At 41.1% G+C, this 15,541-nt stretch overlaps 1 protein-coding gene across 1 annotated transcript; it reads right to left on the reverse strand.

Annotated features, from left to right (window-relative positions):
- Positions 1–12,653: 12,653 nt before the first annotated feature.
- LOC109147136 (uncharacterized mitochondrial protein AtMg00860-like) lies at positions 12,654–13,275 on the reverse strand. Its single transcript, XM_019294775.1, has 2 exons — positions 13,265–13,275; positions 12,654–13,146 (listed from the first exon to the last, which is right to left on the reverse strand). The coding sequence occupies exons 1-2, from the start codon at positions 13,273–13,275 to the stop codon at positions 12,654–12,656; spliced, it is 504 nt and encodes a 167-aa protein (XP_019150320.1).
- Positions 13,276–15,541: the final 2,266 nt, after the last annotated feature.

The following is a 15,541-nucleotide window of genomic DNA, read 5'->3' on the forward strand; positions in this document are numbered from 1 at the left end:
TTTGGAGAAGAAAATCCCCGAAGGGATTTGTTGTGGAACAGGGATGTTCCCGCGGGCGGAACGGCGGGCGGGGCAGCACCCGCCGGCCTACCCGCGGGTACATAGCCTGTGGGATAGTGTTCCCGCGGGCGGAACCACGGGTAGGGCACTACCGTGGGTCCACCCGCGGGTACACGAGTGGAGTTGGACCGGGATTTGTTCCCCGTGATTTGTTTGACTCGGTATTTGGTCTTTTGACTTCCCGTTGTTCTTTTGTGGAACCATTTGAGTGTCTTCTTGATGTTTCGTATGTCTAGAACTATATGGTAGGTACCCATGTAGGACTTTGGTGTCTTGAATCGTGCTACGTGTTCAACATTCGGTTTCGTTGGACCAAGAGGTGTCTTGTGTGTTCCTCGGAACTATCTTGAGTTTCCCCGTTGATAAGCATGCTAGTTTGTTGTCTTAATGCTAGCGTGTGTGTTGTTTGTACCTTCCGTTTGGTTGATGATAACTTGTGTTATCCATCGTTGTTGTCGTTGGGCTGTGACCCGTTCCTTGATTGAGTATGTTTCATACCTTCGTTGTGATCCGTTGTTTGATTCTTGTTGAGTTGTGGTGCGTATGTGGCTCTACCTGGATTGCACGATTAGTGGTATGGGACACTAGTCACCAAGGTATTGCAGCGATCCTCGTGGTGGCCGTGACGTGATTATGGAGTTGTGGCCTGAGTGATGGGTCCATGTTTTTGGGGGATAACATGTGTTATCCGGGCATGTGTTGCCGTGATTGGTGGTTTCCGTTGGTGGTCGTTGGTGGGGGACGACGGTCCTGGGGGAATAAGGTTGGACTAAGAAGTACAGGGGTCCTGGAGGTAATGGATGGAAAGAAGATACAAGGTTGGGGGTAGCCATAAGGTTGGAACAGAGCATAAGGAAGGCATACCAACTCGTGATGGGTGATGTTCCGAGGGCTTGTAAAGCTGGCGTTGTGTGATCTTCTCTCGTGACGTGTGTAGTCACGGAGGCTTGTGTTGTTTTGGCATGTGTTGCCGTTGGGTGAGTCTTTATCCTTTGCGTGTGGTTAACCTTTGTGGTTTGGGAAGTGTTCCCGTGTTATCCTTGTGAGTGATGAGTCTTATGTTGACTGTTGATCTTGGTTTTGACTTATATATATGTATTCCATTTCGAAAATGGTTTTTATGACTTATATCTATCTATTTATGATACTTAACGGTATTGGTGGGTTACCAGCATTATTCGCTGACCGGGCGTCGTCCCAATGTTTATCTTTGTATCTTTCAGGTGATGTTTAGACGAGCGCGATGTCTAGAGCCTGGTAGCTTAGCACCTTTACCTTTGCTTTTGTTGCCTGTGCGCCAATGTAGTTAGATTGATGTTTTGGGATAGATGTATACACTTGCAGATTGTTTGCCGTAGCGTTTACCGTGTTTGGTAGACGTGGCGTGACACCCCGTTGGATTTCTTTTATCCAGTTTCGTTTTATCTTCCGTTGTGCTAGTTTTGTCGTTTAATCTGCATGTGTTAAGGCTTTTATATAGGTCCTGTTTTGGGGGGGGGGGGGTGGTGTTACATAGCTTTCTTTCTTTTGAGATATGTTGCACATTCAGATTGTATATGTCTAAATCCTTCACACTCTCGACATTGTACTGATCGGTTTAGAGGTCGAGCTGTGTCAGTTGGATTATTCATGATTTGTCTTGTTCGGCCACTCTGAGACTAATTGTTCTACGAGAAGGAGGGCGTTTCTGTTTTCTGATATGAGGAGTTTCCATTTTCTTAAAGTTCTTTGTTAGCAGGGCCAAAGCTTCGTCATCTATTTCATCTGTGTCAGATTCTCGATCAGCTTCAGCAACAAAAGCTACTGACTTGCCCTTTTTGCTGGCTGCAGGTTCGTCATCAGCTAGAACTTCAAGCTCATAAGTATGTAAACTTCCCATAAGTTCTCCCACAGTCTTCTTTTCCCATCTTGAGTGTTCCTGAATTGCAGTCACCTTCATTCTGAAACGTTTGGGAAGAGATCGAAGAATCTTTTTGACCACTCTCTCGTCAGTAAAAGGTTCACCAAGAACAGAAGCCCTGTTTATCAAATTCTGAACTCGACTGTGAAAGGTTGAAATTGTTTCCTCTTCACTCATTCTGAGAGATTCAAACTCTGACAGAACCAGCTGAAGTTTTGACTGCTTGACATCACTGGTACCTTCGTATCTGGTTTCAAGGGTGTCCCATACTCGTTTTGCTTCTTTTTTCCCGGTGACAAGAGTAAAGACAGATTCATGTAGAGATCCTACAATAGAATTCAGCGTCTTATTGTTTAGATCTGAGGATGTCATTTCTTCTTTAGTCCATGTATCAATAGGTTTGGCCTCAGCAGTTCCATCAGCATTCTGGACTGTTAGAGGACTCCATCCAGTGAGGGCAGTATGATATACTCTGGTACCTTGTGCCTGAAGGTAAATCTCCATTCGTGCCTTCCAGAAGGAATAGTTGTGGCCATCCAATTCTGGTGGTTTCATACTAGAATCCATCCTGAACCAAAAGACACCAAGACAAAAAACACACGCCGAAGGCAGACAAACGCCCAACAGATCACACGAAAAACAGCTTCTTGAAGAGAGAACAATGCAAAAAAACTTCCCTTAAGGATCAAGTCATTATGTAGACTTTAAAAGCTCTGATACCACATGTAATTTTGCATTTCCTCAGATTAAGATGATTATTAAATATAAGCAGCTGATATATTGAACTGACAGATGCGAAGATGTGTATTGTCAGTCAAATCGATAGATTGGCAATTAGTTTGTCGAAGAAAAACTAAAGCAGATAATAACAACACACATACGATGTTTACCCAGTTCGATACAGTGTGTATCTACATCTGGGGGACGATCACCGAGGTGTCCAATCCACTAACTCATAATCCAATGTACAAAGGTAGAGAAACAAGAATCTCACCCAAGTGCCCCACACAAGGTACGTACCCAGTCTACAAAGGTTTAGTGGATTGTTGAAGACGGAGAGCCACGCATGCAGAAGTCCAACGAAATCCCTTCGGTTGGAGAGCTAACTCTGATGCAGTCTACTTCAATGATGCAGTCCCATGTTGTTCCCACAACTGAGTGATCTTCGCGTCCTTTCGTTTAAGCAACGATAGTTCTTCTCAAGTTCTTCATCATAATCACCAAGAACTTATATTCTTGAGAAGAGGCATAATCAAAGATGTGATCTTCTGTATAGCTAAGAGTGTTTTTTTGTCTTCTTAAAACGTAACCCTAATTCATGGCCGAATGGGGGTTCTTATACTTCCTTAGAAAAGCCACTCTCCAAAAATATCTTTGAATGTAGATGGTAGGATGATTTGTGAAGAATGCAATCTTAGAGATTCGGTTCATACCTTCCAAAACAGATCCGCTGATTTTCTTTCCAAAAGTCTTCAAACCGCGTTCAGAGTTTTTGGAAACTTCTTCCTTTATCAGTTCTTCAGTATCAGTGCGTTTGTTGATATCTCTGATCATTCAGTCTTCTGTAGCAGCAAACAGACATCAAACTAAACCCTATCTTAGTTTGCCATAATAATATTGCCATATATGTTGGGGTTTTATGGAGTAAAAACCAAAACACTAACACTAATAGACCATACAACAGGTATTCTCATGCTCTCAAATTCTCATCACATAAACTTGATATACAAGGCTTCAAATGTAACTAACAATCATGCTCGATAAACAATCTTAAATCAACATTCTCATTATGCATTCTCATGCGATGCTCTACTCAAACGCAATCTCGTGCAATACTATACTCATATGCAATCATGTGCAATACTATACTCATATGCAATCATGTGCAATACTATACTCATATGCAATCTCGTGCAATACTATAAATATGCTCATATGCAATCAAGTGCAATACTATACTCATATGCGACCTCGTGCAATACTATAAATATACTCATATGCAATCAAGTGCAATACTATACTCATATGCAATCTCGTGCAATACTATAAGTATACTCATACACTCGTTGTAGAAATATAGTACTTTCTGTGGAGGTCTCATTCTTGCTTTCTTTCTTTCTTTTGAGTCTCTCTTGACTCTCTTTCATTTCTCTTGAGTCTCTCTTGACTCACTTTCTTTTCTCTTGGGTCTCTCTTGACTCACTTTCTTTTCTCTTGAGTCTTTCTTGACTCACTTTCTTTCTTTTCACTCGTAGACGGCTCAGGGTTTCACCGTAGCGTGAATTGCCCCATTGGGAGCAGCGTAAATCCGACCCAATATCTCCTACCATCTACGGAACCAATCTCGTGGTTCTCACTCTGTGGAATCAGGTATCGAACTATTAGTGTGCACACCCCCTGACCAAGATTCCAAGCCTGGCGGGCAGTTTCCAACCTCGTAACGTGGGAATACGCCGCGTTACATATACTGGGACCGCAATGTCCATAAAATTATTCGAGAGGACATAGTCCAAACGAGATCCTCCAAAACCTCACTGATATAGATAATACATAAACATATCACTCATGCATCAATCTCATGCATGCAACAACTCTACTACTCCTCAATGCAACAAAGAATGATATACCACATGCTTATGACTTTTTGAAAGTAATATTTGGGCTCACGTTGGCCACTTATGCATTTTTGAAATATGACATATGTGAGATGCAAAATACTCTATAGTATACTTCTAAACCATGTATATAAACAATAAAATACTCAAGGATATAATATCATACTCGGTTTGCATCATAGCAAATTCTATACATTTCTACCAACAAAATATACTTAAATTCTCATTGATTGAATATCACAATTTAGTCATGCTTTCATAATAAATCATATTTTCAAAGGATCATGCTTCTCTACTCAATACAAAAATATCATCAGATCACATAGTCAAGCATTTCTCATACACAGTGAACTTAGCAAATATATGAACTGTGTAGCAATTTTTCAATAAATCCTTCATAACATACTCATTTTTTATCCAATTCAACAAAATCAAAGTCAACACATGCGTCGAGACGATCCCGAGGTACCGAGCCACAGGGGCCCGTGACACCTGGCCCGAAACGACACGTAGCTGAGCCACAAGGGCCCGGCCACTGCACAAATTCTTCCCAGATCAATACTTAGGGACCTGGGGCGGGATTCCTCATGAGCCGCCCCATGTGTCCCGTTACAATACCGGGCCTAGGCGGCGGCCCTCTTCTAGGGCCGTACCCTAGACCCGTGTAACTCCGGCTGTAGCCGGCGGCCCTCCTGATAGGCCGCCGCTAGGGCCGCTGGTCTGATCTGGTGCACATTGTGATGCGGCCCAACATAATGAAGATCCATCAAGAATACCAATTGGGTCAATCACACGACCTAAGTCCAAACGATTAAGACAACTCTTCATTGGTGATATTCAAAGATGGTGGAAATCCAAGTCAAGCCCATTTGCAAAAGATGAAGAAGAATTCAAGGATTTTTATAATTATTTAAGTGCTCATTTTGGAGATTAAATTAGGCCCAAATAAGCCTTATTATTTTTAGTCATCATTATTTTAATTGTTTGGCATTAAATAGAAAACACTAGTTTGTATTTAGAAAGGATTCCTTATATCCCTTTCTAATAGAACTATATTTACTTGTATTCTAGATTAGGTTTAGGACTCTTATTCCCATTGTATTTAGGATTACAATGCTGCCCTATACCTATAAATATGGCACATCCATATCAGTTTTAAGGAGAGGCTTCAATTCAATAAAATTCTTAAGTTTTTCTTTACACTTGTGTAAGAAACCTTATGGCTAATTGTGGACTCAATTAGTGGCTAGTCGTGGACTCGACTAGCAAATTGATTCGTGGACTCGAATCAATCTTCCTTTCTTCAACCTTAGATTAGGGTTCATGGACTCGTTCTTGAATCGAAGGAAACTAGATCCGACTCTAGTTGATTGAAGATTGCATCATCGAGGTACTTGAAACTACAATGGGATTCTTCCAAGTCTTTGAGGATTCGAGACAAAGGGTTTCTCGTGAGGTTTAAGGTATTTTGATCCATCTCTATCTTTGCCTTGAGAGTAATCTTGGGACAATACTCCATCTTATTTGAATCTTGGACAAGGTTCATATCACATTGTGTGTGCACCAGATGACATTTTCATCTGCAAAAATAATCCAAACAAGTCGAAGACATTCTCAACAACTCAAAGACAAATACTAGATCAGTTTCAATCATAAACACAACAAAATCTCATAGTTTCTACTCATTTCTACTCAATAAAGAGGCTTCACAGAGCCAAATTTAAGAGGGAGTCCATGGGGTTATACCTTTGTAGACTTCTTCTTCTTGCTTGGATTCCCCGTGTTCCCAAGCTAGCTACACCCTCCTTCACCTCCTAAACACCTCAAACAAGCCATACATCAACATACTATCAAGTTCTCAGAGAAGAAAGAAGCTTAAGGAAATGGAAGGTTAGGATTGAATGAAGAAGGATGAAGAAGCTTACTGTGTTGTCTTCTTGAATTGCAAAGCTGATATATGGGAAGCAAGGAGTGGAATCAAAGAGGCAAATGACTGATAAGGGTTCTATTTATAGGAGCACAAAATCCTAGGTTGATCACATATGATTGGTTAATGGTAAAAATGTAATTTCTATAGGCTAGAAGATGAATCAGGAAGGGATTTTGGATGTCTAGTGGTCCACCATGCTCCATGGACCAACGGCTAGAATTGCTATTTAAAATGCTTTGGGGTTAAAAAGGAATTTTCTCAAAGAATTTTCTAGATGAATACTTGTTTAAAATCTTTTTGAATTCTCCCGGTTTCACTCAGATTGATTTCTCGATTTAAAACTTGGTACGTGAAGTACCCGAAAATTTAGGAATTTCAAATAAAATAAGTTTTGGTGTCGAATTAATTTAAAATGTGACAAAAATAATTTATTCAAACACCAATTTATCGCAAAAATTTTTAATGGAGTGAAAATGGCTATTTTGGAATTTCTTAATATTGGATTTATAAAATAAAATTTTGGGTTGTTACATATACACAGTCACGGTAGATTTATACAAAAGTCATAGATTACTGTTGCATGCATGGTTTGGCGGCATGGCACTGCTAAATGAGGAAGGAGGGAGAAAGCTAGTAGATTTACAGTTTTGTCCCTAATTTTGACAGTCAACAAACAAGCAAATTAATGGAGGACTATATTAGGTAAACATTGCATAGTTAAGGATTTAATCGGATAAGAATAGTAGTTGAGAATCAAATTAGTAATTACGGCATAGTCGATGGATCATTTTGGTTATTAACTCCATATTTAATAAATAGACTATGATTTGTGTTTGAAATTTGATCTCCCAAGGAATTTGTATGACATAGTGATTGGCGAAAATATTTGGACTAAAATAGTAGTTTATTGATATTAAAAATGAAAAAGGAAATGGATATGGGTGAAATAGACCCTTCAAGTCTTCAACTATAGGCCAAAGTGTAATTAGCCCCTTAAACTAACAAAAGCTTCAATTAGACCCTTCATCTTTTCACTTTTATGCAATTAAGTTAATTAGCAAGTTACATCTAAGTTACATGTAATTTCTTTTTTCTTTTTTTTTTAATTTAAAACAATTGAAAAATATATATATTTTTAATTCAAAAAAAAAAAAAAACGCGCGCGGCTTCTCCGCCCAGTTGGACGGAGAAGTTGGCCATGGCTTCTCCGTCCAGTTGACAGAGGAGCCGGCAATGGCTTCTCCGTCTGGAGAAGCTGGTGTTCGCCGCGAGCTTGTTGGCAGAAGTGGAAAACGAAGACGACGGAGGCAAAGGCTCAGAAATGGTGGTTCAGCAGCAGGTAAGAGGTAACCGGTGGCGGCAAGTGACGGCGGTTGCAGCCCCGTACTGGTACTTGGATTTGTGGGTTTGTACAGAGAGGTTGGTTGCGGCGTCCATGGGCTTATCACCGTTGTTTCTGTGAAGTGGTTGCCTATCTTTAGCTTCTTGCTTCTCTTGATTCTATCACACACTTAGAAACTTGACAAGAAAAGTTCTGCACAAATGGTGAAGAAGAAGAGAAACGAGATAGGGTTTGAGAGAAATGGGAAAGAAAACTAGGGTTTGATTCCTCAATGTCCAAAAGCATAAAACATCTCTGAAAAAAAAAACAAAAAAATAAATAAGACAAAGCTAGCTAATACATCCAAAATATCTTCTAACAACCTCCTGGAATCTCAGCTCAACATTCCTCCTTCGATCAGCAACACACGACGTCGTCGGATGAGTTATGTAACCACCGAGCTTCATATGGCGACATTTCGACAGTAAGATGACAACCGCTAACCACCCTCTCTGCAACAGCGTCATTTCATTAAGTGTTCTAACTGCCAGTAACGACTTGACTCTAAACGACACCGTCTTGGTCCTCGACTTTATTCAGACCAACCTCCTGAACCTTTCTTCTTTTTCTTCTTCTGCACATTGATCCCTTCTTTAATGGCTCCTTCTTCATTTACCATAAGTGTGACATTGCCCTCCCCTTCAAGGGATCCTTGACCCCAAGGATCAAAGTTTAGGAATTGCCTTGTAATGTGATAATACTTCTCCCAAGTAGCTACCTCCTTAGGTAAATTTGCCCACGGAACTAAGATTTCAACCTCAGCTTTGTTGTTCTTTTTGACTAGAATTTTCCCTATGGATGCTAGTGGTTTAGTCAACACCATTCCTTTAGGATCAGCCAATGGTAATGTAAGTTGTGGAACAATTCCCACCCCAACCCTTTTCTTTAATTGAGAGACATGGAAAACTGGGTGGATAGCAGTTTCAACTGGCAACTCCAACCTGTAGGCAACCTCCCCCACCGACTTTGAAGGGTTCATAGAACCTTGCAGTGAGCTTCACATTTGATCTAACAGCCATAGAAATTTTCTTGTAGGGTTGTATCTTCAAATAGACAAAGTCTCCAACTGCAAAACTTCTCTCACTCCTGTGCTTATATGCCTGCTGGTTCATTCTAGAATGAGCTTTATGTAGGTTATCTCTAAGGATAGCTATCATAGATGCCCTCTCTTAAAACCAGTCATTGCCCTCCCCTTCCTGTACCACATTTAAAGTGAGAGATGGTGGTTGATAGCCATAAAGTGCTTGGAATGGGGTACACTGCAAGGAGGTATGGTAATTGGTGTTGTACTAATGCTCAGCTAAGTGTAGCCATTTAGCCCAGGCCTTAGGCTTATGAAAAACCATACATCTTAGGTAAGTTTCCAGGCATTTGTTAACTCTTGCTGTCTGTCCATCAGATTGTGGGTGATAAGTTGTGAACATACTCAGATTCATTTGCAGTTGCTTAAACAAATTCCTCCAGAACTTACTCACAAACACATTGTCCCTGTCACTCACAATATCCTTGGGGATCCCATAGAGTTTGTAGACATGTTCCATAAACATATCAGCCACCTTTTCAGCAGTGTATGGGTGAGTCAAGGCTAAGAAGTAATTGTACTTGGTGAATCTATCAACTATCACCATAATAACCTCCTTTCCTTGAGACATAGGTAATCCCTCAATGAAATCCATGGAAATGCTTTGCCGGGCTTGTTTTGGAATCTTTAAAGGCTGTAACAACCCAGGGTAAGCCACATTTTCTTCCTTACATTTTTTACAAGTATCACAAGCCTTAACTGTTGCTATCACCTCATTTTTCATCCCTTTCCAATAAAACAGTTGTTTGAGCCTGTGATAGGTTACTTGCTGACCTGAATGCCCTCCTATAGGTGTGACACCCCGTAATCCAAATTCAATTAAGGGATTAATTAAGTAATTAATCCTAATCCAATTGACAATTTAATTCCTTAAATTCCTGAAAATTCAATAGTCGGAGACTAATAATTGACTAGTCAACCCAAAGTCAAGTGTTGTACCTAAAGCTTTGTGAGTAGTTCCCTTGTTCCCATACACCTCTTCATTTTAGTAAGGGTAATAAAGACATTTCACCTTATGTTAGTATTGCAAGCTAACCTAGAAGACACCCTTCATTCTTTCCCTTACACTTTCTAAACTTGAGCTCCTCCTTCTCTCTAAAAGTTAGATAGCTTTTCTTCCAAGCCAAGTTGGAGCTTTACCAAATCTTCAAAGTTTGTCTTCAAGATTCCACCTTTCCTACCTTTGAGCATCTAGGAGGGTAAGATCTATGTTTATTTTGTGTTTTTAGTGTTTTCTAAGGTGTCTTTCCTTAAAGATAGAATCTTTATGATCTTTTGGTGTGTTCTTGAAGTGGGTGAGGAAGGTGAACCTTGCTAGAAGTTTTGGGAAGTGTTAAGTGAAGGTTTTTGTCTACAAGAGGTAACCCATGCTCTACAAAATCTATTTTGCTTACCTATATGATGATTTCTTGTATTCTACATGTGATTTTGCTATGAAATGTGAGTGTTGATGCATTGTCTTGTGAAAATGCATATCTAGAGCTTGTTATTAGGGTTCATGTATGCCATTGCTTGGCTATTCCTTTGATTCAAGTCATTTTGTTGTATTTGGTGAGATTTGGCATGTTTTGGACTTGAATTTGAGCTTGGAGTTGAAAATCCCCGAAAGGATTATTTTGGTACAGGTGATGTACCCGCGGGCGGAACGGCGGGTAGTGCACCACCCGCCGCCCCACCAGCGGGGTACAGGTGGTTCGTGGGAGTGGTTCCCGCGGGGTATAAAGTGGACTTGGGCGGGGATTTGTTCCCCGTGATTCTTTTGACTCGGTATTTGGTTTTTTGACTTCCCGATGTTATTTTGTGGAACTATTTGAGTGTCTTCTTGATGTTTTGTATGTCTAGAACTATATGGTAGGAATCCATGTAGGTTTTGGTGTCTTGAATCGTGCTAAGTGTTCAACATTGTGATTCGTTGAACTATGATGGGTCTTGTATGTTCTTCGGAACTATGTTCGGTTTACCCGTTTGATAAGCATGCTAGTTCGGTGTTTAAATGCTAGTGTGTGTGTTGTTTGTCCTTTCTTATTGTTGATGATGACTTGTGTTAATCATCGTTGTTGTTGGACTGCGATCTATTCCTTGATTGAGTATGGTTTCATATCTTCGTTGTGATCCGTTGCTTGATTCCTGTTGTGGTGTGGTGTGTGTCGTTGTACCTGGATTGCACGATTAATGGTATGGGACATTAGTCACCAAGGTATGGCAGTGGTCCTCGTGGTGGCCATGACGTGATTATGGAGTTTGTGACCTGTGTGTCGGGTTCACGTATTTCTTGGGAGGCATGTGTTGCCATGTGTGTGATCGGTACCCTCGTGTACTATGAAATTGGTGGATTTGTTGGTGGTCGTTGGCGGATGGGGACGACGGTCCTCGGAGGGAAAACGTTGGACTTGGTGTACAGGGGTCCTGGAGGTAAAGGTTGGAACTAGACATAAGGTTGGGGGTAGCCATAAGGTTGGAATCGGGCATAAGGAAGGCATCTCAATTCGTGATGGGTGACGTCACGAAGGCTTGTGTAGCCGTTGTTGTGTGTTTCTCAATTTGTGACAGGTGTTGTCACAAAGGAATGTGTTGCCAAGGCATGAGTTGCCAATGGTCGTGTCCTTATTCTCTTGTGTTATGCATGTCGGGTGTTAATCTACTGTGTGATGGTAGATTATGCCTTGAGCCGTTCTTGTGAGTCGTTATTGCTTCTTGTTGTATTGGAATGTGTTCCCTTATCTTTATTGTGAGTGCAAAGAGTCTTGTGTTTGACTTCTATCTTGGCTTTGAAATTGATATATATTATATCCCGTTTCACAAATGATTTTGTATATATAAACTATCTACTTATGATATTTCACATGTATTGGTGGGTTACCAACATCATTCGCTGACCGGGCGTCGTCCCATATATCTATGTGTATCTTTCAGGTGCTGAGTAGATGAGGGCGCGGTCTAGAGGCAGTTAGTGTAGCTCCCTTTCCCTTGTGATGGTTTGGTCCTGCGTGCCTTTGATTAGACTCTAGACCTATGTTGTTGACTTTGCTTTTGGGATTGATAGATTATGTTGCAGATGTTTACGCCTGTGCGTTCACCGTTGTGTGAGCATGGCATAACACTCTACATTTTCCATCTATTTCATGCTTAAGTCTTCCGCTGTGTATGCTTTTATGGTTAGAACTATCTGCATGTTTAAGGTTTAATTTGGTATGGAAATCAGGGGTGTTACAATAGGGGAGTTATGTAGCTGCATCAAAAGCCTTCTTCTCAAGTCCCCTTTCTGGCCAATGTATCATCTCCCCTTGTATCTAACTAGTCCCTCAGTTACTATAAAAACTGAGTTTTCTTCAACTGCAATCAACTGTTCAGTGAGTATCTTAAAAGCTAACTCATCCCCTTCATAGCTCCTTATGACTTCTTCTACCCTATTTGGCCTAGCTGATGAAATAACCAAGTTTTCAGCCTGTTCAGGATCCCTCCTTCTAGACAAGGCATCAGCCACATTATTGTCCACCCCTTTCTTGTACTGAATAGTGTAGTTCAGTCCAAGTAATTTAGTAAGTCCCTTCTGCTGCATGGTTGTTGTTATCTTTTGCTCCAATAAAAATTTTAAGCTTTGGTGGTCTGTCTTGATAATGAAGGGTCTCCCCACCAAATAAGATCTCCATTTGTCAACTGCATTAATGATGGAAAGGTATTCCTTTTCATAAATAGATAGTCCCAAACCCCTTGCTAAAGTAAGCCACTGGTTTTCCTTCTTGCATTAACACTGCCCCCATTCCTTTGTAACAAGCATCAGCTTCCACCACAAATTCTTTGTTGAAGTCAGGTAATGTCAGTACTGGGGCAGTACACAAGGCTTTCTTCAACTCTTCAAAGGCAATTTCAGATTCATTACTCCATTGGAAGGCATCTTTCTTAAGCATGTTAATAAGGGGCCTACTTATGGTACCATATGATTTGATGAACCTTCTATAGTATCCTATGAGGCCTAGGAACCCCCTCAACTCCTTAATACTTGTTGGTTTAGGCCAAGCTACCACAACAGTCTGCAACCCTTGTTTTGAAATTATATGCCCCAAATATTCTACCTCTGGTTTAGCAAAGGAACACTTGCTCATTTTTGCCAACAATTGATGGTCCTTCATGATTTTCAATACCTCTCTCATATCCCTCCAATGATTCCCAAAAGATGAGCTATACACCAGTATGTCATAAAAAAAGACTAGCACTGATTTTCTGATGAGAGTTTGAATACAAAGTTCATGAGAGCTTGGAAAGTTGCAGGAGCATTGGTAAGCCCAAAGGGCATTACCTTAAACTCATATAACCCTTGATGTGTCCTAAAGGCTATTTTATGTTCCTCTCCTTTCTTCATCCTCACTTGATGGTATCCAGCCCTCAAATCCAGCTTAGTAAAGCCCTGGCATTTGCCAATTCTGAGAACATATCTTCAACTAATGGGATACAGAATTTGTTCTTGATGGTTATCTCATTCAGGGCCCTGTAATCTATGCAGAATCTCCATGAGTTGTCTTTTTTTGGTACCAACAGCACAGGTGAGGCAAAGAAAGAGGTACTAGGGGTGATAATTCCTGCAGTCAACATCTCTTCAACCATTCTCTCTATGGTGTTCTTCTGTATGAAGGAATACCTATAAGGCTTGATATTCACTGGCATAGCTCCTGGAATCAATGGGATCTCATGGTAAAAAGACCTATGATGGGGTAGAGTTTTAGGCTTTTCAAATAAAGCTTGAAATTCTTGTAGGATTGCAGCCAACTCCTGCTGATTAGAATCAGATTCATGAAAATATTGATCTGTTGAATTGTTCTCCTGAACACTGAGAGAGGTGCCATGTACCATGTATCCTTGCACTTCCTCTTTCTGCCAGCTCCTCAACTCCTTCTTAGTAGCTTGCTGCAATGCCACCCCTTTTGACATGCCTTTCAACAAGACTTTTCTGCCCTCCTTATGAAATGAAATACTGGGGGGCCTAGTATGTAACCGAATTGGTGCATAAGTATCAATCCAGTCCATGCCTAGGACCGTATCACAACCCCCAAGTTTGAGCACCCTTAGATCCCTTGCAAACACTTCACCTTGGACCTGCCACTTTAGACCATAACAGATAGAATCACAGATCATACATTCCCCATTGGCCACTGTGACTTTAAGGGCCCTGACTTCTTCTGGAACAATCTTTAATTGGACCAATACCCTTGGGTCTATGAAACTGTGGGTACTCCCAGTGTCCAATAGAATGGTGATTGGCTGTTTGCAAATAGCTCCTAACAACTTGATGATATTCATGTCCTCACCACCAATAACGACATTTAAGGTCACCTCTACCTCTTCTGTTTCTGGTAAGGCTTGTGTTTCATCCTTCTCTGTTGGCCCCTCACTGACTTCCTCATCATTTTCATGAAAGCCAGCCCCTTCAATGATGTTAAAGGTAGGGCTCTTGCACTTGTGACCAGGGTTCCAAGGTTCAAAACACCTGAAACACCTATTCTGCTCTCTCAGCTGATCTCTGAACTTACTAACTTCAGGTGATCTGGCATTAGAGTGGATTGTATTAAAAGCAGAGGTCCTGGGGTTATTTTGATTAGTTTGGGTTTTGTGAGGATCTGTATTTCTGGAATTAGAAGGTTTAGGGTAAGTTTGGGTCTTTTGGAAAGTGTAGGTTGGTTTTTGGGAATGGTAAGTAGTTTTTTGGGGTTCCTGGAATTTCAATCCCTTCTCAAACTGCTTTTCTAACCACATAGCATCCTCTAGGTTGGCAGACCTAGATGTCCTCACATAACATCTTAGCTGTTGTTTGAGTCTGATTATGAAGGTGTCTAGGAAGTACTGATCAGTTAGGTAAGGGTATATTTGCAACAACAACCCTTTATACTCCTCATATTTGTCAGCAAATTCAGTGACATTCCCTACTTGTTTGAAATTTGAGAATTCTTCCATCACATCAGTATTATGCTCATAAAACCTCTTACAAACAGCCCTTGCAAACTCAACCCACTAGAATCCTGCTCTCAAACCATTCGAATAACTCTCAAACCAAACTCCAACCTTGCCAGTTAGATTCACACAAAGCACATTGATTACTTCATCCCTAGATATTTTAGCCATCATAAGGAACCTTTCACACCTTATTACCCACAGCCTAGGGTGTTCATAATCAAAAGTAGGGAATTCTTGTTTATACCTCATTAGTGGATCACCTCCTTGGTTATGCTGCAAGTTCCTGCCAACTGGATGAGCTCTCCAAGGGGCCCAAGGTCTCTCACCAACTCTAGGATCCTCTTGAAAAGCAGGCAAATGGTCAGCTTGATCCTCCTCACCTTCAGAAACCTCTTGGACCTCGACGTTGCCATCCACCATTGGTTCCTTCCCAGGCCTCCTTCTCAGTCCAGAGGCTCCATCATCTGGGGTTGGATGTAGTGTTGCGGCCTGGCCATGAACTGAAGGGGGATCCATGACTGGTGGAGTTGGTGGCCTGTTTAACCTCAAAAGCTCCAGGATCTCATTCTTCCATGCTTCCATGTGAGACTTCAGACCCTAGACAGAGTCATCCAGACTGCTGAACAGC

The sequence above is a fragment of the Ipomoea nil genome, unplaced genomic scaffold (assembly GCF_001879475.1).
Source record: "Ipomoea nil cultivar Tokyo-kokei standard unplaced genomic scaffold, Asagao_1.1 scaffold1977, whole genome shotgun sequence".
Classification (NCBI taxonomy): Eukaryota; Viridiplantae; Streptophyta; class Magnoliopsida; order Solanales; family Convolvulaceae; genus Ipomoea; species Ipomoea nil.